Source organism: Pyxicephalus adspersus, chromosome 10 (genome assembly GCF_032062135.1).
Source record: "Pyxicephalus adspersus chromosome 10, UCB_Pads_2.0, whole genome shotgun sequence".
In the NCBI taxonomy this organism is placed as follows: domain Eukaryota; kingdom Metazoa; phylum Chordata; class Amphibia; order Anura; family Pyxicephalidae; genus Pyxicephalus; species Pyxicephalus adspersus.
The window spans coordinates 53,589,496-53,612,116 of record NC_092867.1 but is presented as its reverse complement, the minus strand read 5'-3'; the positions used below and the strand labels follow the sequence as shown (position 1 = coordinate 53,612,116).

The 22,621-nt window shown below is 38.6% G+C and overlaps 1 protein-coding gene across 5 annotated transcripts; it reads right to left on the bottom strand.

Moving 5' to 3' along the window:
* Window positions 1-10,394: 10,394 nt before the first annotated feature.
* Window positions 10,395-22,586, bottom strand: PGAP4 (post-GPI attachment to proteins GalNAc transferase 4). Of its 5 annotated transcripts, XM_072424922.1 has the most exons (4): window positions 22,444-22,530; window positions 21,558-21,675; window positions 20,340-20,654; window positions 10,395-13,551 (listed from the first exon to the last, which is right to left on the bottom strand). In XM_072424922.1, the coding sequence occupies exon 4, from the start codon at window positions 13,378-13,380 to the stop codon at window positions 12,166-12,168; it is 1,215 nt and encodes a 404-aa protein (XP_072281023.1). In that variant the 5' UTR covers window positions 13,381-13,551; window positions 20,340-20,654; window positions 21,558-21,675; window positions 22,444-22,530; the 3' UTR covers window positions 10,395-12,165. The 5 variants fall into 5 exon arrangements, with proteins under 5 accessions (XP_072281023.1, XP_072281024.1, XP_072281022.1 ...); XM_072424923.1 differs by lacking the exon at window positions 22,444-22,530 and having other exon boundaries at window positions 20,340-20,466; window positions 21,558-22,434; XM_072424921.1 differs by lacking the exons at window positions 20,340-20,654; window positions 21,558-21,675 and having other exon boundaries at window positions 22,444-22,586.
* Between the last annotated feature and the right edge of the window lie 35 nt (window positions 22,587-22,621).

Below are 22,621 nucleotides of genomic sequence, written 5' to 3'. Positions count from 1 at the left end.
CACTCCACACCACACTTCAAGATGTCAGTTACCAATGCGGTCCACGCTCCTTCTCAGGGCCCACTTGGCTGTTACTTTTTTATCTTCTTTATTACTATGGAAGTGACAAGGTTGTACCTAATTTCTCAAACAGTTTCTGTGTTTTAACTTTTAATAAATAAATATTGACAGTGTCATGTGAGGTTGTACTTATCTAATTTTATGAATTGCGAAGGACTAGATGACTTTTTGGTATGTCTGGAGACACACTTTAGAATTGAAAAAAGGGTGTCTTTCCCATGGCTGTACACTAGACATCCTCCTGCAACTCTTTCTTTAAAACTCGCTGGTAATCTCAGGCTTTGAGTTTTGTATAAATACAGCAGATTTACCTAACAACATTCTTCGATGTAGCCCAAACTTATTCCTTATTCCTAAGGGCAGCACAGTGGCTCAGAGGTTAGCACTCTTGTCTTTGCAGCGCTAGGTCCCAGGTTCAAATCTTGGCCAGGACACTATCTGTGTCTTGAACCTGAGTTTGCAGGTTGCATTAATGACATATGACTATGGTAGGGACATTAGATTGAGTTCCTTTGAGGTACAGTTAGTGACACGACTATTGACTTTGTACAGCCCTGCATAATATGATGGCGCTATATAAATACTGTGAAATAATAATATTAGTCTACCTAATTGTCTCCAAATAACCTTTCCTTTCACTTTATTTTTTTTCTAAAGACTGTTACATAACCATGTTAAGTGTATGCTCATTTACAAGACCGTCAAGGAATAAACAGAAAAAAGAAACAGATATATATTATCTATAAAATATCCTCATATATGTTGTGAACATTGTAGGCTCATCTCTGATCAATTTCCACCATTAGTCTTGAAAATGCCATGATGGGCAGCGCCGGGAGCCACACTCACAAGGAAATCATATAGTAGCAAGTGGAGAGTTCAGGAACCTGGTGCCAATGCACAATTAGGGATCCCACACTCCTGGAAGTGTTAATTATTTAATCAGTTTTATAGGAAAACAACTTTTAAGACCTCATTCCATGCAGGCTTCCAACAGGTCGGTCAATAAATATTTGGACAGAGACAACTTTTTTTCTAATTTTGGGTCTGTACATTAGCACAATTTTAAATGAAACAACTCAGATACAGGTGGACTGCAGATTTTCAGCTTTAAATCAGTGGGTTGAACAAAAAGATTGCATAAAAATGTGAGGAATTAAGGCCTTTTTTTTTTTTTTACACATTCACTTGAATCACTTCATTTTAGGGGCTCAAAAGTAATTGATGTGGGCTGGTGTAGGCAATTCCTTCATTATGTCATTATCAATTAAGCAGATAAAAGGCCTGGAGTTGATTTGAGGATGGGGTGCTTGTATTTTAAAGATTTTGCTGCGAACAGACAACATGCGGTCAAAGGAGCTCTCCATGCAGGTGAAACAAGCCATCCTTAAACTGCAAAAACCCATCCGAGAAATTGCTACAATATTAGGAGTAGCAAAATCTACAGTTTGGTACATCATGAAAAGGAAACATCTAAAAAAGCCAGCACAGTTATGGAAAAACATTCTTTGGACAGATGAAACCAAGATCAACCTTTACCAGAATGATGGCAAAAAGTATGGAGAAGGCGTGGAATAGCTCATGATCCAAAGCATACCACGTAATCTGTAAAACATGGCGGAGGCAGTGTGATGGCTTGGCTGCCAGTGACACTGGGACACTAGTGTCTATAGATCATGTGACACAGGACAAAAGCAGCAAAATTTATTCTGAGGTGTTCAGAGACATACTGTCTGCTCAAATCTAGCTAAATGCTGTAAAATTGATTGGGAGGGGTTTCAGATTACAGATGGACAATGACCCAAAACATACAGCCAAAGCAACCCAGGAGTTTATTAAAGCAAAGAAGTGAAATAGTGAAAAGAAAAGAAGTGAATGGCCAAGTGAGTCACCTGATCTGAACTGAAAGCCGCTGCAGTAAAGGCCTGGCAGAGCATTAAAAAGGAGGAAACTCAGCATCTGGTGATGTCCATGAGTTCAAGACTACAGGCTGTCAGTGCCAGCAAAGGGTTTTCAACCAAGTATTAGAAATGAACATTTATTTTTAGCTTTTTAATTTGTCCATTTTATGCAATGTGTAATGCAAGAGATGTCTTAGCTAGGATACATTTCTTTCATATAAAAGAGAAACTTGGCAATAGCAAGGAAAACCTCTCCATTACCACATCCTTATGTGGATATCCATTTATTTATGTGGACCTTTCTCACAATACAAAAAAAGAGAAAATTGGCTCCTATAACCCAAATTCGACAAATTCTATTGAACATAATCTCTACAGATGGGGATACCCCACAAAGATCACACTCAACTATAATAGGAAACCTTTTGCCATTTCTTCTGAAGAAGCAGGCATAAAACTTTTTATGGATTTGCAAGTTGTGCTACTTACTTCTTGCCAAGAACCTCCAAAGTCTCCAGCTACTCCTAAGTATGTAGTAAAGGGCTGATAAGTATAGCAAATTTAACTATACGTATATATAATCCTATTCATTCATCTCCCAGTAGATCATAATGTTAGTATTTCCTATTTACAAGTCCCAAAAGAAGCAGATTTATTTCCCAATCTCACCTGAATTTTATACAGGTTTTTTTTTTTTTACCCACTACCCTCTTACCCTAGAGCCAGCTGTCTTCTCTTTGTTTAATGTTAATACCAATATGATATTACTTAAAATCTACAATCTTCTATTTCATTATAATAATATTTTCCAACAATACACAGTAGTTCAATGATTTCTATGGTGATTCATTTTCTATCGGTAATGCAAGAGGACTTAATAGTCTGTTTAAAAGATTTATACTTATGAGAGAAATTACCCAACTTAACCCCCCTAGCGGTAATCCCGAGTGACACTGGGTGGAAAAAACTAGCAAAAAGCGGTAACCCCAAGTCACACTCGCGGTAACTTTTGGGGTCCCTCTTACCTCAGCCCCGCACTCCAGCGGCGATTGGACGATCCCGCTGTGATGCCGGGGCGCCTCTCCGTCAGGGGGCGTGGCCGGGCCGGAAATAGGGCCGAGTAATCTGCTTTTAAATACCGCCCGGGTCCTGCCACTCTGCTGCTCCCATATGCAGTAAGATGTGATGCACCCTGCAGGATTTCTGCAAGGTGCATTGCATCTAACTGCAGATGCGATCACCAATAGAAAATTCCGGGGGTAATGCCAGCAGCGATTTCCAGCTGGCATCACCCCTGGAATTTACTGCAGCTGCTCGCATCACCTGGAGATCAGCCTCTGGGTGATGCAAGCAGCTTCAGGGGAGTGAGCGGGGCGGGGACATCCCCACCGCATCACCCGGCAAGATGTGTGACATCTTCCAGGTGATGGGATGGAGTGATGGATTCTGGGGGCGGGAAATTTAAAAGCAGATTACTATGTAATCTGCTTTTAAATTTTTTTTTTAAAGTAAAAAACACAAACACAAAATAAAAAAAACATTTTAGTGCACCAAGCATCATTGCCCAGTGCCCTGATTTACATTTTGCCCACTATTAGCCCTGACCTTGATCTGACCTTTTGATGACTTATAAATCACTTCCTGAATGTATCATTTCAACACTTTGTCTTTGACCTTGATTGTTCCTGACTGATTGCTGGAGACCACATGGCATCCAAAAGGCATCTCGCCGGCGCAAGCGCTGTTTTGGAGGAATTTGAAAGCAGCGATAGCGATTTGGAGTCCCTTGTGGAATCGAGTGATAGTGATTCACCAGGAAATTTGTCATCAGACAGCGAAAGTGAACTGAGCAACGATTCTGAACCTGAGGTCAGTGCTGTGCCCACATGGTGTCCTATTGACCTTGATGTGGACCAGGCAGCACCGCAAAGATTTCCATTCACCAGCGCACCTGGGCTGAAAATTGAGGCTGAATGCGACGACCCCCTGGCATACCTGAGATGGTTTTTGACCAATGAAGTTATCGAAAAAAACTGTTGCAGAGACAAACAGGTAAGCTCTGTGTTTGCTAACTTTTTGAAATGTTTTGGTCATTTTTTTTATGCAGACGTGTGCTGCTTTGTGTTTGCTTTTTACATTTTTTTTATGCCAACATGTATGCTGCTTTGTGCTAACTTTTTAAATTTTTTTTTTATGTAACCATGTCTTTTTAAATTTTTTGCTTTTTTTTTTATGCAAACATAAATGTTGCTCTGTGTTTGCTAACATATTACTTGCACCCTTCACACTATAAAAAGAACATATCCTAAAATACCTTTTTTATTTTTATGCAGGTACACTGGACAACAACAAGGTGCTACACACCTGAGGTTTGCAAGAAGCAGAAAGTGGGAACCTGTGACCAAGGATGACATTTGGCTGTTTTTGGGCTTGGCGATTCTGCAGGAAGTTGTGGGCAAACCAATGCAGAAGTGGTACTGGTCCAAGAATACAATGATTGCCACTCCATTGTATAGCACAGTCATGCCAGAATACCGCTTTTCCCTCATAATGAAGTACCTGCACTTCACAAACAATGAAGAATGAAGAGACTACCCATCCTGCACCAAAACTGAAGAAAATTTGGGAAGTGTCTCAGATGATTCTACAAAATTTCCAGCAAACCTATGTGCCAGAAAAAGATGTCAGCATTGACGAAAGTCTAATGGCTTATAAGGGGAGGCTCAGCTGGGTGCAGAACATTGCATCAAAGAGGGCACGATTTGGCGTGAAGACCTATATGCTGTGCGAGTCCTCATCTGGCTACATTTGGAATACGGTACTGTACACTGGAAAAGGGACACAGTTCAACCCCAGATAAAGCTATTATGGATTGGCAACATCTTCAGTGCTTTCCCTCATTGAGCCATTGCTAGATCAGGGCTATTGTGTCACTGACAATTTCTACACCTCTCCTGAGCTTTATGAGTTCCTTCTGCAACACAGAACAGATGTGTATGGAACTGTTAGGGCTAACCGGCGCAACCTGCCATCATTGTTTGCAAAAGGGAAGCTGAAGACAGGAGAAATTGTTGCCTGGCAGAAAGGAAAGATGATGGCCCCGAGATGCCATGACAAGAAAGATGTGTGCCTGATAAGTACTGTCCATGATGCCTCCACCGCTCTGGTACACACAAAATGTGGGAAAGAAGTGATGAAGTCACAGGTGGTGATTGACTACAACAACACCATGGGAGGTGTCGACAGAGTTGATCAAGCTATGACATTCTACCCAGCGATGAGGAAACAGCAAAGGAAGTACTACAAAATGATTTTCAGGCATCTAGTTGAGCAGTGCCTATGGAATGCCTATGTTCTGTACAAAAAAAATAGTCAGAGGCCTGTGAATCATTCAGACTTCATTTTGCAAGTTTCCAAATCCATGGTCAAGAACCACCAAACACCATCAGTGGCTATGAATAGACCTGGACGTCGTGCTTCCACCGTTGTGAACCCGGTCGTCACTTCACTGGATACATTCCACCAACCCAGAAAAAGGGGGTACCTACAAGGATGTGCGTGGTTTGCTGCTCAAAGACCGATGACAGAGGAAGGAAGAAAGGCAAGGAAACCAGGTTCTACTGTCCTGACTGTGATGTTGGACTTTGTGCAGCACCCTGCTTCAAAATCTAACACACCCGGGATGTCTACTACGATGTTTAGCGGTGCCAACATGGATCTGAAAGAGATTTTACTTATTTTTCGACCCTCACATATATCTTTTTCGGGATCGGAACCCAGGACTGCTTCTTTGGCTGGCGGTAGCTCTACCCATTAGGCTATCTGAAGTGCTGGATAGCTCCTTGCCTGTTTTCACAGTCAAGCTTCCCTGATAACCTGAACTCTTTGCTCCTCACTCTGACTTCCTATTTAGGCTCTGCCATGAGTTTTCTGTTTGCCAGATTTTTGTGCTCCTGCCATTGTCTTGCCTTACTATTTCTACATTACCTTATCTGCTATTTGCCTGTGTATCGACCTTTGACGACTGATTTACCAACTACTCTTATTGCTTGCTCCTGTTAACCTGATTTACCCAGATACCGACTTTGGCTTTCTCCCTGACTACGCTTCTGTCTTTCTCCTGCACCATTACAGCTGTCTGTGAGCTGAACCCAGAGTATTTAACTCTGTGAACCTCCTAGTTGCTATAGCAAATCTGACAGAGCTTGTTCCCAGATCGTAACATTTTTTATGGTATAGATATCTATTCCTGATGGATTTTTGGTCACTGGAGGGGCACATGAAAATTTGTATTTCACCACTAAATATGTCAATTATATTAATCACATTATATTTGAACAAAATATAAAGAAATTTAAAGCAAACCATTATGCTCTTAGCAAAAAAGCTGGAGCATATTTAGCTAACAGGTTGACAGTTTCAAATACTTTCTATTAAGGATCCAACTACAGGTCAGATATGTTCTCACCCTAGAGACATTACCAGCTTTTATGCATTACTGTAAATCTTTATATAACCCCATTGAACCAACTAATTGATTGCTTCATTTTTAAAATCAATCCAACTACCACCTTTGAAACCAGAACAAGTTTAATGTTTATCAGCACCCTTTTCAATCTAGGAAATTAAGAACATTTTTCATACACTTCCTAGTCATAAAACCCTAGGAGGTGATGGCTTTCAAAATGAATACTATAAGCAATTCAGCAACAAATTGGCCCTGTATCTTGTTCCATGCTATTATAGTAACTATACCAAAACATTAAAAGGATCCCTCATGTACAAATAATTATAGACCAATATCCTTAATAAATTCAGATGTTAAAATATTTGCTAAAAATTGTTGGCCCATAGATGGAACCAGACGCTTGATCAACATAATTTGGTCTGTTAAAACTATAAAAATACCTTTCTCTGCTTCTTTCTTTAGATGCAGAGAAGGCTTTTTACAGGGTTTACTAGTGATATCTTTCAATGGTTCTAGATAAATTTGGATTTACTGGACCGATCAAATCAACTATTTTGAGATCACAAATGGCACACGACAAGGATGCCCACTCTCACCTATTAATTTTGTTCTCCTTCTTGAACCATTGGCTGAACACATACGTTCACATCATGGAATAAAACATATTACAAAAATGGTAGAGAACACAAGATTAATGTGTTTGTGGACAATGTAATATTGATGGTAACTAAACTGTCTATCACTTCTCTCTATTCAATTAGTTCTCCAACAATTAAGCAACATTTCATTTAGCCTTAAACATTTCCCCTGGCCTTCAATCACGTTTTGGAAAAATGCTACCCATTCACCTGGGAACCCATAGAGGTAACATTTCTAGGGATATACCTACCTGCTCACACTTCAAGATTGTACAAACATGTACAATTGTACAAGATTTAAACTGCTACAGAACTGTACAGGACCATTTGCCTGAACTGACATACAACTTTTTGTCTAAAGTTAATTTATATACAACTCACTACTAAAACCTATTGGTATTGGTATCTTAATCTGTTCCCTTTAGATCCTTATTCAGCTCACTCCACTTCTCCTTCCTTAACTTTTTTTTTTTTTTTTTTTTTTTTTTTAAGTAAGCCTAATTAGCAATAGGCTTTATGTACCCCGCAAGATATATCAATGCAAGTAAACATTACTTTATTGAATACTATAAGGTTTCATTATGGTCAACACTCTAATTTTTTAATTTGTTATTTCTTAATAATACTAATACATATAATACTTTGAAAATATTTGTGTAGTTCATGTGATAATAGTTCTTGAGGAGTACTGGAGGTAAGAGATACACCTAAACATCTTACATAGTACATAGTAGGTTAGGTTGGAAAAAATAAAATAAAAAAGGCCATCAAGTTCAACCAGTAGGGAAATAAACATATCCCAGATATAAAACCCTATAAGACAAAGCTGGTCCAGAGTGAGAGAAAAATATAGGGGGTCTGTATATAGCATATACAATATACTCTGGTTCTATGAAGAATAGTTACCGCTTTGTTTGTTTTCAGAGAGCAGCACCTGCAACAGAAACAATCAGCGGAATGATCCTGAAAAGCTGAACACAGAATGGTCTTGAAGGCTGATATGAGACCCTCACGGTTAGAACCAGTTTGAATAGGAATCCAAGATGGTGGACAGTCATTTCTGTGCCAAAAGTGCTAGACACGTGGTTTATCCACCCCATTAACTGTTTGTGAAATTTTAAGCCTATATGGACTTCGGATTAGGTTATTGAACAATTTGCTTAATGACAATTAAATACCGCCTTAAGCCCTCCTATACAAGAGTGATTCTGTATGCCTATACAGATTGATGCATTTCCTGGTTTTAGTTAGAACCTGTTTGCTTTAACAGCTAAGCATTTGATTTTCTCTGTTGCAACAATAAATCTTCCTAATCCTGATCTACTGTCTCATCTCTGATGGTCCGTTTGGAGACCCCCTAAAAGAACTGGACAAAAGGAAGGCAAAAAAATGCTTTAGCAAAGTCCAAGTACATTATATTAACTGCTACTCCACTGTCTACCTGTTGAGTTACTTCCTCATAAAAAGAGTAAATCTATTTGACAACTTCGGTCTTTCTTGAAGCCATGCCGACTATCACTTATAATATTTTCTAGCAGAAACTTCTCTATGTGGTTCTTTATCATACGCTCTATGACCTTTCCAACTATGGACGTTAAACTAACCAGTCTGTAGTTACTTGGTAATGCCTTTGCTCCCTTTTTGAAGATAGGAACCACATTGGCCTTATGCCAATCCATTGGTACCATGCCAGTGATTAGAGAGTCTCTAAAATTTAGAAATAATGGCTTTGAAATAACTGAGCTCAGCTCTTTGAGGACATTGGGTAATCCATTGGGTCCTGGTGCTTTGTCAACCTTAATTTTGCCCAAATGTTTCTCAATCATATCAATTTTGAGCCATTGTGAACTGTTTAAGGCAGTAACATTGCTATTATGAGTTTGGACTTTGAGCTCTGCCATTTTCCTTTGTGTACACAAAGCTAAAAAAAGTGTTTATTAAATCTGACTTTTCTTTATCCCCAGTTACCAACCCAGAGACATCCTTTAAGTAGCTTACATGCTCAGATCTGATCTTTTTGCTATTATCTGGGCATAATATCTAATTTTTGGACTATAGTATCATCTTCTGGTTTCTGAACAACCAATGATGTGACCAACTTGCCGATTCCCCTAGGTGGAAGTATGCTCTACCGCTACTTTTCAAAAGTCTTTAATTTATCCACCTTATTTGATTTTATAACCATCATGATAACCTATAAACACCTCTTTCCTACTAGATATTACAGTAACGCAGCTAGTAGAGGTTACCATTTCAATACTCCATCATTTTTGTCATACGGGGACACCAGACACATACCTGTAAGTCGTCAACAATTTATTATCACTAATAAGTGATAGAGAAAAAAATTACGCTACATCAAACAAATTCATTATAGATTTTCCAACATATTTGGAAGCCATATCCTATAAATGACAATATGTTGTGTCTGTTTTGGATGTAAATAATTATATATACTTTATACCTTGTAACAACATGCACACACCTTGTCAAATAGGGTAACAATACTACATTATCAAATCATTATTTCTATCTGGTGGGAATTACTTTTTTTTTTTTTTTAATTGACTTGATTAGGATAGAATATTTGGAGACAGGTATCATTCTTTGACATTTGTATTTCAGTTCTGAAAGCCTCAATATATCCCGATGAAGCCAAAACAGGCGAAACGCATTGGGAACAAGACTTAAAATGTGAATCTGGAAACTTGAATACCATTGTAAAATACAAATACCATCTGTTTATGAGGTATTAGTTCTTGATCTGATATTGCATTCATCTTGAACGCTGTAAGAAAGGTTACTTTTTTTATACAATTTTTTTTGTCTATATGTAATTGTATCTATTTTAATTTATAATAAAAGTAATTCGTTTTATCTGTACAAATTTAGTGTCATAAAAGCCTCCTTTCTGCTTCCCTTCCATTCCCTACCATTCTTTTTTGACATATCAAATTATGAGGTTTGGCACATAACCAGGATGACCTGTGGTAAGTTTTATCTTCCCGACCTGACAATTTTTGTTCTCACCTATTGAATATAGTTATTCTGGTTATTCAAATCCTACTTTTGGCCAAACTATTTTTCACAAGAAACTGGAAATGCAATTCTCCTCCTATTATGCAAATTTACAATTGGTCCTTTAATAAAGAAAATATTGAGATCTTAAAAAAAAAAAAAAAAAAAAAAAAAGAAGAAAGCACTGGAAGGTGTGAAGGTCTTTTAAAGTGCATTTTTTCACATCAAAGAAAATCAGGGCTCAGGATTGCTAAGCAAAAGGTAGTATTTTAAATCTAGCATTGATAGGTATACCAATAAGACATTAGGTTTGGTAACAGGGTTCCTTAATTTTATTTCATTTGGATGCAGTTTTGCTTTAGTACATTTAGATTTTAATCCAGTGTAAATTTTTCTGAAAAAAAGCAATACACAGGCAAATATTACACATTTTCAAAAACAATACAAAAAGTTAAGACATTGCACATCAACGGTTATGAAAAAGTTGTTCTCATTTTTACAATAAGGCAATAAGGTGATTTGCTTTGCCTCACACATTATTACTTCTAAGCAGCTGAGGGGATGGAAGATTTCCCCAACTTTTCAGGAAATTCTCTCAGTGTAAGTGCTCAAAAAGCAAGGGGAAAAGCATTTGCTTTAGATTGCATATCATAACAGGTTATGTCCGTTTCTTTTCCAAGAAGACACCTCTCAGGTTTTCCTTAAGAAAGTGGAAAACTTTCTTAAGTTAAGGGATTTTCCTTCTAGTGCAAAACATGAAATAAAGTCTATATGGACCACATATTTGTACAATTTCTATTACAAAAATACAGTATTTTACTGGGAGAACTGTAGTTGGGTGGTCAATGCAGGGAAAAACAACAAATTTCGTGTTCCCAGACTTTGTGCCATAGGTATCCAGTAACTTATGATTTTGTCATCTCTCCACTGACCCCCTATGTTCCCACTTTCTAATACCGGTCTCTATTATGTCTCATTTTCCATCATCTGCATTATGTCTTATGTCTCAAAAGTCCAGTGCCCCTGTATGGTGAACCAGCTTTCTAGTGTCCTATGCTCGTAAAGCGTGCAAACTCTTGTATTATAGTGTAATAATTTAGGCTTAGTTCATATTGGTAGTAAAAAATATATATAAATATATATGGAGCAACGTTCCCCCCTTTTCTAGCCTAGCCTTCAAAAAAAAAAAAAAAAAAAAAAGAAAAGTATTTGAACCATTTGTTTCAATGTTAACTATTTTTGCAAGAAGTTTTAAGAAGTAAAACCAAAAGCAAAAATGCTACTGTAAACGATGACTTACACAGGAAACCTACACTAACACCAGGGCCCTGCAGCACATAGCCTATGTTCAGACCTTCGTTTTTCCAGGCTTTTGTAAGTGATTTTACAGCCTTCAAAATCTTGAAATTGCATTTTGAAAAAAAATCTAAATGAAAACAAATGGGTCTGGTTTTTGTGCAGGCTTTAGGTTGTTCAGAAGCTCCATGCATCTTGTATGGTCACTTTGCTGTCTAAACGTTTATAGGCGTTTTAAAAGGGAATTGTTCCATTGTCCTTGCTGAATCGAAAAACAGACACCCAGACACCCGCTTTTTCAAGTGTTTAAATATCCAGAAGAAATGCCTATAAATGCCTGTACAGGCCTTTGCAAACACAAGCGTTCTTGTAATCCTGAATGCCTAGCTGTGCAGAGTAGTCATCCAGGAGCAGTTACATGCCATGGTTTTAAGAAGTAGGTCTGAACATGGCCTTAATGGTCTGATTTTTAGTGACCATCCCTTCCAGAAAAATAACAGCTCCATGTAAAGAACAAACAAACAAACATTCGGTTACAGGCAGGAGCCTCTTAGTTCTGCCCAGAGGGTCTGGAGTGGAAAAGATAAAAAGTAAAAAATTACAATAGTAGAGATCCCATGCTCCCATGCTCTGTTAGCAGGGCTGACAGTCTGCCAACTTGACTCATTGACAACGCTCCCTAAAATAAATCCCAGCCCGAGTGGCTGTCTGACAGATGGATGACTACTAAAAAGTGTCATGTCGTGGACACGACTAAAAAGGGCTGGAGAGAACACCAGAAATATTATAGCAGCTGAGGTTCTTCTCCTTCATAAGATCCTCTAAGTGTTGAAAACATTCCAATGTGTTTCACCATATTGGGCTCCAGTGCCCAAGCCAACTCCCCTCTTTTTTTGAGCTCTTGGTACAAGGCAATATCCTTGGCGTAACCAGGCTTGCACTGTATTTCCTCCAAGTAGGATAGAGTCCTTCTGGCAGACGTCTCAGAAAACAGCATAGCCGGTGTGCAGCACTCTGTGACAGGCACAATGTTGTAAAGAGCTGGAGAAATTCTCCGCAGTTCCAGTAGGTAATGGCGCCCTGCTAGTTCTGCAAGTAGCATGGTGTAAATGAAAAATACCACAAACACAGACCAGCGAAAGTTCTGTTGGCGCAAGGCAACAGTATACACCCAGGTAAGGACCATACCTGCTAGCCCTCCTAGACCAATCCACTCCAGAATACGCATGGGCTCCGGATTAATGTAACCTTGAAGTCTTTCTGGGTGGTAAAATTTGACATATAGGCCGCCCCCTAAAGGCTCATGTGGGAAGCGTACCTGAACCAAATGGAAGAATACATTAAAAATATCTTTCAAAGGGACCGCATCATCCTCTACCAGTAACACATATTCTGGGTTGTACGTCTCTAACGTGCGTGAAAGGCAGAAGGAGTAATCCTGCTTTTCCTGTTCAAATCGGTTAGGGGCTGTGTCCAGGTGCTTGCTCTGATAACGTGCCACCATTGGCAAAAATTGGGACAGGAGACAGGCATCAGAGTGGTCCTCAGGAAGTGGATCAACGTTACAAATTAAGACCTGAAATGTAGAGCAGTCTTGACCACACTCAGACACCCGGTCAAGAAATCCACGTGCCACCTGTAGAAGGTAATGATATTCAAGCCGGCGCCTTGTTGTGATTATGGTGACAACCAATGTAGTGGAACCGCTTACACCTGATGGGTGAAGACCCCCCACTGGCCTATGGCCACAAGGGGTGGATGTATTAGGAGGAAAGGCACTAGACATAGCGAGGATTTGATGGAAGTGCTGCAAGGCGTCAGAACCATCCTTAAGATTTTTATATAGAAACTCTCGACTCAGACGCTGAAGATTAAGTTGTCGTGAAAACAAGGGGGAGTAGAGGAAATTGCGGAAACAAATGGGGGCCAGAAATAAAGTGAGTGCAAGGAGAAGTATGAAGTGTAGGCAAGTGGACCTGAAAACAGCTGAGAGACGCATGACTGTTTTAAAGACCCAGTGCTTTTTAAGTCCATCACATTCCAAATTCCATTTTATCAGGATTCTTCCTGCTTAGAACTGCAGCCCATAAAATGGTCATCCTTCACTATGTTAGGTTTGAGTTGGATGAGATACAAGTTCAGCATTCGTTTGCTCAGGGTCTGAAGCATCCTGAAAAAATAAAATAAAATAAAATAAATAAATACAAAAATCAACATAAAACACATCTCCATTAGAAAGATCTTCTCTCGCTTCCTAGTGTATCAAAGGGACAGGAAGTAAATTAAAACATCTTTACTGCAACACAGCAAAAATAGAACCCGATCAAGTTTTTTTTTTTCATTGCAAAAGGGCATGAACAATCTCCCTATGTAATAGTATTGGGGAGGTGACAGGTAATGGTTTTAGAAATGAATGTTTTCCCTGCCTTCTGCTTTAGCGGACTAAGCATAAAGCTCTGAGTTATTGTTACAGGCTAGCAGAAGTGCTAGAACTCAACACAACAAAAGAAATGTAAAAAACTAGTATTGAGTATTGAGGGGCTCTTAGGAAAACGTTAACAACGCTGCTAGAAGTATGCTGTACAAAAAAAAAAAAAAAAGCTTAAAACTGCATTTGCAGCTGTGTGCTTGTTTTTACCCTTTCAAAACTAGAATACATTCTTTCCAGAGAAAGGAGTAAAATGTACAAAAAGCCAAAACTTTTTTTTAGTTTTAAATAGCGTAGTAAATGTTAATGACTAGGGGGTAGTTCAAATGGGTGGCGAGGCTGTCGCTCCTGCACAAACTGTGCCCGCAGTTGTACATGTAGTGCCTCATGCGTGGCATGCAAAAGGAACGAACTTGGGATAATAGCAAGCATTTCAGTACTGTCCGCTGTAAAACATTAACAATCAGCTCAGCGAATGGAGAAGATGGCAAGATGCCAAATTTCGAGAGTCACCCAGGAACCACTGTTACTGCCTGTTGTCTGAACAAGCCCTAAAAGCATAAATAAATATTGATGTAGATTAGCATTGTGATAATAAGATAAGCAAAACTGTTTTAAACTCCCAAGTACTAATTTTTTTTTTCTGTAGCATTTTCAGACTTTTACTCAAACTCTTATGCCACAGTTAGTAGTAATAATTCACGATACTGTGATGGTAGATGACTCTCTACCATCTGAGATGCTTCAAGCCCTTTTGATTCCAATTCCAAACCCAGGAAAGAACCCTGTTGGACCACAAAACTTCGAACCCATCTCTTTAATAAAGATAGATCCTAGGATATACTGTATGCTTAAGCTATAGCGATGCAACTGATTACTTAATTTCTTATCCCTGACCAAGTATGATTTATTAGGGGAAGGCAGGCACCAGAGATTACTAGATTAAAGTTTTCAGATATGCAGGGTCTAAAAGAATCCCCACTATTTTCCTAGCACTAGACATGGAGCATTGGAGATATTTGCAATCTCTTCTGTTAAAATTTGGATTTCACAGATTCATAATTAAAGCTGTTATGGCTCTACATTCCTACCACTATGCGGTCTATCCCTTTTCAATTACCAACATAACAAGATGAGGATATCCATTATCCCCAATATATTTCTCCCTTGTCTTGGAAACTTTGACTCAAACTATCCATTTAAAACCAGCCATAAAAGTTATAAAGATAAGGAATTATTTCCATATTAGTATTATTCTACTTGAAGCGGATGACATTTTAATATTAACAGATATGGCAAAACAAAAAGCTTAGAATAAAACAAATTTACCTCCGGGCCTTCCGGAGCTCACAGGCTGGGACCAATGCAACACAATAGGCCCTTTCCAAGACCCATTATTGTAGATTATCTCCACTTTCCTGACAAAGTCCATTTGCTGAGAGCTGATCAGTCACATGAAAACGTCACTGTTGACGATACTAAAGTAAATTCTTTTTTTCAGATTATGTGGCTTAAATGACAAAGGAAAGACAAGCTTTTTCACAAGTTTGCAAACAACTGATATCTAAGGGGTTAAGATTTTCCCTCATGTACCAAGCAGTATTTAAAATATTCACAGCTGATAAAGAAGCCCATTCTTTTAAAGATCCACAACAGGCTATGGATTTTGTAGTTTCGCTGGAAGACGTCGACCATTCAAAATCAGACAGGGAGCGTAAGTCACGTTCCACTCATTCTTCTCCTGTTGCCTCCTCATAATGTTCACCTCCCGCCATAAATGTAACAGGACTGAGATTTCTCTTAAGTATACATGGCACAAGAAGTGAAAACAAGAAAAAGAAAGAAGGAATTTTTTTTTTCTTTGTCCAATAGAGGGAGCCTGTTGTCCACCTTTGCACACATCTTAACTTCTAAGAATGTATTCTTTTTTGCCCATGGTTCTACATGTCTGGCAACAAGTTTTTTTTCAGCAGTGTAACCTGCCCAGGGTTATTTTTCCTCAATTTTTAAGTATTTCCTCACTGGGAAAAAAGGAAGTCAAGCGCAAGTGAGTTTTGCTATAATCTTTTTGTTGTTATGTTTGTTGTTAATTTGTTCTGGGTTTCAGCATACCCTGGTTATGCAATGTGGTACTAAATTAGTGGAAAGACTGTCCACTCCTCACCCAATACAGTTGCCCCCATTTGGTGGCAGTTATATTTTTCTGAGGCCACACGGCTGGGATGGCCTCAAGCAACGAGTTGATCTACCTGCGGTTCTCTACTCCTTTTTCATTTTTGCCTCCTTTAATGAAAATTGTTCATTGGAATATTAAAGGATTACGCTCCCCTCAAAACGCTTTATGGTTCTCAGGCACCTAAAAAAATTACAAGCTGCTATTGTGATCCTCCGAAAGACGCATCTACAGTCATCTTTGTTTCATTTGTTGACAAAAACTTGGGTTGGTGAGGTCTGGGTTGCTTCTGCTCATGGCAGACGTTTGGGTGTAATATTGCTACATAAAAGGCTCCAATATACCATATCTATCAAGTCTTGTGACCCTTCGGATGCCAGATGGGCTTCGTTAACCTTGCAATTTCCGGCTAATGCCTAATGCCCTAATACGTTGTTGGCAGTATATGGTCCCAATCAGGATAATGGACTATTTTATGATAACCTTCTTACAGTTGTTCAAAATCTTCTAGCAATTCCCATGTTGTTGGCGGGCGATTTTAATAATACTGCTAGCACAATATCTACCTCCGTCAAGGCAGGGGTCTAATGTGTCAAATGATTCTTCTTTTCAATTGTTCCTTTAAGCAATGAGTCTGACTCCTGGAGGCATTTGCACCCTCTGGACAGAGACTATACCCTGACCTACTACTAAAATTGGAGACAGTTACTATTCATCCCATCGTTATTTCGGATCACGCCCCAGTCCTTTTGTATTTAACTGAGAGTATTTGCACCAGACCGATTTCACCTGGTGCTTCCCAGCCTTTCTAGCCAAAGATGAGCAATTTCAACAACACCTGAAGCACAGGTGGCTAGATTTTGAGTTTCACAATGCCGCCCACCAAAATACACCTCAGTAATACTTAGATACAGCCAAGGAACTTCTGAGGGACATAGTTATGGCCCGTGTGTTTTCGCAAAAAAAGAAATTATTAGCTAAATATATAGAAACCAGTACCCAGGCCCGTCAGGCTTTTTTGAAATTTAAAGAATCTTTATTAGCAAACGACAGGGAAGAATGGCTCCAAACTAAGTTTGCTTTGTGATTTCTGGTTGCATCAGTATGATACTATTATCTGTGCTTATAAAATCAGCAGAATTTTTTAGACTTGGCGACAAGTCAGGCCGACTACTTGCCAATCTAGCTAAAGGTTTTCGAACACCTCCAAGAGTTACAAGTGTTTAAAATGCTACTGGCTCTGTCCAACACTTACCTCGTGATATCGCTGCTTTTTTCTTCCTACTATCAAAATCTTTATACATCACAAGTGATATTGCACTGGGTCAGGCATTTTTAGATCGGTTGAAATTGCCACGTGTCAGAAGAAGAAATATATTGCCTTAATTCTCCTATTACATCTGAGGAAGTTACATCTGTGATCAAGCAGTCAGCTAATTTCAAGGCCCCAAGACTGGATGGCTTACCGGACGACTTTTTCAAGATATTGGTGGACCAAGTTACCCCTAGCTTGACCACTTTATATAATGATATGTATTCAAGTTCTACTTATCTGTCCTCAGATAAGTAGACCTTGTTCAATTTGGCCATTGAGCCACTGGCGAGATCTTTTCGTGATCCAAATTTATTTACAGGGATAACTATTCAAAACAAGAAAGTCAAATTAGCCATGTTTGCTGATGATGTAATGCTGTTTCTGGGGAACCCTGAAAAAGATTTACCTATAATACTGCGACATAGACCACTTTTTGGACCTTTTTCTGGCTTTCGTATAAACTATACTAAAAGTGAATTTTTGTATCTTCATCCTACGTTGCCTGTTGATCTACTGTCCATTTGAAATTAGTCAAACATGCTTTTACCTATTTGGGAGTTCAGGTCACAAAGCAAGTTCCTGATATGTATAAATTGAATTATACTCCTATCATTACCAAGATGTTGGCAGAATTACAGAGCTGGAAATCTCTACCTTTATCTCTGATGGGGCGGTGTCGCTTATCTAAAATGATTAGCTTTGCGCGTTTATTATATCCCATGCAAACACCGCCCTTTTTGTTGAGACATTCTGATATTCAGAAATTGAAAGCTGCCTTTACAGCTTTTCTGTAGCAGTGTAAGACCACTCGGATAGCTAGATCCAAACTTGTTCAATATAAACCTAGCTTGTTGGCTTGGATATGTAAAGGACTGGAGGCACAATACATCTTTTTATGCAGTGGTCAAGCTGGAATCTTTACTGGTGTGACCTTGGTCGTTGTTTGGCCCATATGCCCCATATGCTAGCATACCACGCACTGTACGTACCAATTTGCTTCTGCAGGATACTTTGTTGGCATGGCCACAGACTAAAAAGCTGTGTCGCTATTGGCAAAGCTTTACCGCTATGACACCATTGCATTTGTCACCTAGTTTTTGTCAGGGGTTGCAATATAACGCATGAAAAATTATGGGAAAGGCGAGGTATTACAAAGCTGAGTGATTTGTTAGATGACACAAACAGCCTAATATCTTTTGATATCCTTCGAGCTAAATTTGCCCTCCCCACCCAAAACTGTATTATCTACAGGTCAAATCTGTTTTTTTCTCAGGGCAGGGCACCTATTCAATACCGCCTATACCTTTTTCTTTAGGGCGAATGCTGGGCCCACCTACATCTAGACATTCGATATCATATATCTATTTACTATTGTTGGAAGCCACTACAGGGGTAGAATCCAGGGTATATTTTGTGGCCAAATGGGCTGATTTATTACAATGTCCTTATTCTGGTACGTTAGAACTATTGGAGGCTAGTTGGTCCATTGTTAGGAAGTCCATTATTAGTGAGGTGTGGCGAGAGCTCCAATTTAATATTATTCATAGGGCATATTATGCGTTCAATCTACAGTTTCGTTCTAATGTGGTGGCTCTAAGGATAGTGGCTTGCCCCAAGTGTACTTTTACACTTGCTCCCTTAGAACATTTGTTATGGGATTGCCCAGCGATAAGTGATTTTTGGAAATCAGTTTTTCAACATAATACTCAGGTTACTGGAAATGCCCATTTTTGTCACCTCATTTAGCACTTTTTTCACAAGAGAACCCTCCCTAAGTGATGCTTCTTGTCTAAGATTGACAATCTTTGTTTGCTGGCAGCTAAAAAAGCTATACTAAAGCAATTGATGGAACCTCCCCCCCCCCCCCTCACATTAACGCACTGTACCAATTATTTGCGAACCCTTATATTGATTGACAAAACTGAAGCTACCAAACACAGACACACAACCACAAAAGTTCTTTGGAACGTAGATGCAATATCTACAGCACTAACTATCTCCATCCCAGATGAATATTATAGAAACCTTTCGCCACACGATCTGGTATGACAGGAGAGCTTTGGGAGCAGTTAATTATAGATTTGCCTGATATAAGGACGCATGGTTTTCTGAAGGGGGTAAAAATTTTATTTTTTTATTTCAATTTCTGGGAAGGAGGAGAGAACAGTCCACCAATTCCTTGGGGTATACCTTAGTTTTGGGACTTGGTTCTGTCCCAAAAAAATTTTTTGTCCCAAATTAAAAATTAAGGGGCAAAGTCATTTTATTAGGATGTACTTTATATCTGCTGTAATACACTTCTGTTTATTTTCTTTTGGATGCAGGATGCTTTTATGTTATTCACGCTAGGTTTTTGTGGCCTACTACATCCGTTTTTTTCTTTTTTTTTGTAACTGATTGTATGGTATACCCTGCTTGTAATGTTTTTTTACTGTGTTTGTTATATCTTGTCTTGCCTCCAATAAAAAGATTAAAGAATATTAAAAAAAAAAACAAACAAAACACAATTTTATCAAAAACCAAGCAAGCTAGGTATTCGGGATATCTGGACCTAAAAGATTACTATTTAGCAACACTTTCGGGCCATTTGGAACATAATTTTAATCTATTTACAGATAAACTATCAGCGAAACTAGAATGTCATTTATTACTGGGGCATAGTCACTTAGTTCTATACCTATGCTAGGTGACCCTACCAACAAAGCGGAAGTACAAGATTGGGCAACCGTGTTGTGCCCTTTAGAACTCCAAGTCCCTTTTTTTTAAAAATACAAATTCCCCTCAATAGGTTATAAATATTTACAAGACTTACCCCAAACACTTTAACTAAAGCTTTTTACAAATTAATCTTCTGAGGTCGAATATTCTAAATAAAGATTCTAATAGTTCCATTATGGGTTGGAGGTACTTCCTTCCTATAACCTCTCTGATCTTGTTTTATTATAATCTTACCCAAGATAAAGATGGTCCATACTAAAGAATGTTGCCAAATGGGAAATTAAACTTAAAGTGGAAATATCACAAAAAAATAGTATCAATTACCTTTACAGGTAGAATCCCTTTGCGACGCTAATGCATCCTTTGTCCTGGCAAGAACCATCTTCTTCCTTTTATGTCACCGGATCTTGCTGTGGTGGTAAAGAAAGAAGGGAAAGGGTCTCCTCTTCAACTGTCAAAAAACAGTTAAAAGAAACACATTTTTTTCCTCATATAAACGGGTTTTCCCCCTTTATGTAAAGTAAAAAAATGTGATGATTTTAACTTATCTTGCACTTCAGATCAGTGAAAATATCCTCTTATCTGCAATCTGATCTTGTCTTCAGGGCTCGTCCTGGCAGATCCATGAATGATGCAGGACTGCAATGCAAGTAAAGGGGAGAGAGCACATCGGGGTGCCGCTCGCTTGTTTACCCGCCCCCTCCCCTCCCAATGGAGCAGAGCAGTGCTGGAACGTGAAAGATCCTTTCCAACGTCAAAAGTCTTAGGTGTTAACACACCTAAGAGCCTTATTTAGGCTTATTATCTAAATTCTCGAGAAATTCCTCCTCATTATGCTGGTAAAGATAAAGTATAGTAGGGACACTCCTTCCTTTATTTTGGTATTGTAAATATATTATTACAATACCAAATTTTGTGTTTAGAATCATATGATCTTAGGCAGCGTACACATGTTCAATTATTGTAGATGGAAACAATGTTTCATGATAGATTTCAGCGACAAATGATTGAATGGTTGACTACACCCAAATCTGAAAAGTAGGTTATGTACTTTTTTGCAGCTAAACCAGTGGCTAGTCCATGGAATAACAATAATGTCTCCAATTTATGTAAAATCCAGATTTCATTACAAAATGCTGTTTTTTATAGTTCCTCTGTAATCAAAAAATGTAATTTTATTTGAAGAGACTTGGACAGCTTTCTTCAAAATGTAGTCCTCGTTTACAGAAGTGGTGACACCTCATTGTATAAAAATTCCATTTATGGGTCTGTAACCATCACAATGCTGCTTCCTGTGTTTTGATTCTACTAGTGTATTCTTTACAGTTTCTGGATCTTCCTACCTCTCTCTGGCTCTTTTCTCCATATTGTTTATTTTGTCTCCTAGGTCTTGTGAACTACATTTTAGCACAATGTACACATAATTCTGTTTCTACCTAATAAATAGCTTTGCATTTCAAAGTTTTTTCTTGTGCTGCTATAATAATAACTAAGAGGAACTAAACTCAAAAGTATCCCCCATAACAACAAAAATACACTTACCTTCAATTTGAAGGACAGTCCGATCCATCCGGAGGTTTCTTCTATCAGGTCCTGGGTCGTCCCACCATCCGTTTTCAGGCCGGGCGCCGCCATCTTCTCCTCTTCTTACGGCTTCTTCCTACGTCACCCGACCCAGGCGCGAGATCGGGTGATGTAGATAGTAAAAAAAACTTGCTGATCTCACTGCGCAACTGCGCATGCTTTTGACAAAAAAGCTCCTTCTGCGCATGCCTGAGTAGGTATCCCTGGAGGCTCTGCGTTCTCATTTATTCTGAATTGCCTAGGCAATCGAGAATTGGGTAGCAGTGCTGCATCTTTTTTTTTTTTTTTTTTTTTTTTTTTTTTAAGGGTGTTGCAAAAAACAAAATCATTTTTACTTACATAAAAGGATTGTCTACCCTTTTATGTAAAGTGAAAATTCTGAGTTTAGGTACGTTTAAGTTATTATAATGTTACATTACATACATTTTTTATTATCTATGTGATAAAATGTTGTATTCTTTTCTAAACAACATTTTTTTATTAAAGCTTTACATTTTGTTTTCCAGATAAAAAGAGAGTAGAGAAGGGAAACATCCTAAAAACAAAAATCAATACCTATGAAAAGCATCTTATAAGATTACAGAAATGTCATGCAGCAAACTAGGAGTAAAAAAAGGAGTAAATAGTTTTACTGTTTTTAACAAATATTTAAACACAACAGGAGGTTGTTAATTTTCAATCATTAGAGCATAAACCTTGGTGGGGAACTCCTTGTACTTTCAAACTTATATAATACCCACTCAGCCCAATGTCCCTCTGTCTGTTCATAATGGTAATAATACAATATGAGGTATTATTCTATACTTTCTAATACCCACTAAGCTATGATAACACAATGTCTTACCTCGCATCACCTTAATGCATCTCTCCTCTTGTAATAATAAGCGTCACCCTGTGACATGTTGTTCCAGGTATCACTGCCATGAAACAACTAAAATCTTTTCCTCCTCCAACATGGCCGCTTGCTCAGTCCAGCGAATAGAAGCAGCTTCCGCCTGTCCTACAGACTACCCAATAGGTAC

Bases quoted from the DNA above. Each gene is read 5' to 3' on its own strand.
- PGAP4 (XM_072424921.1), bottom strand. From the start codon at position 13,380: ATGCGTCTCTCAGCTGTTTTCAGGTCCACTTGCCTACACTTCATACTT.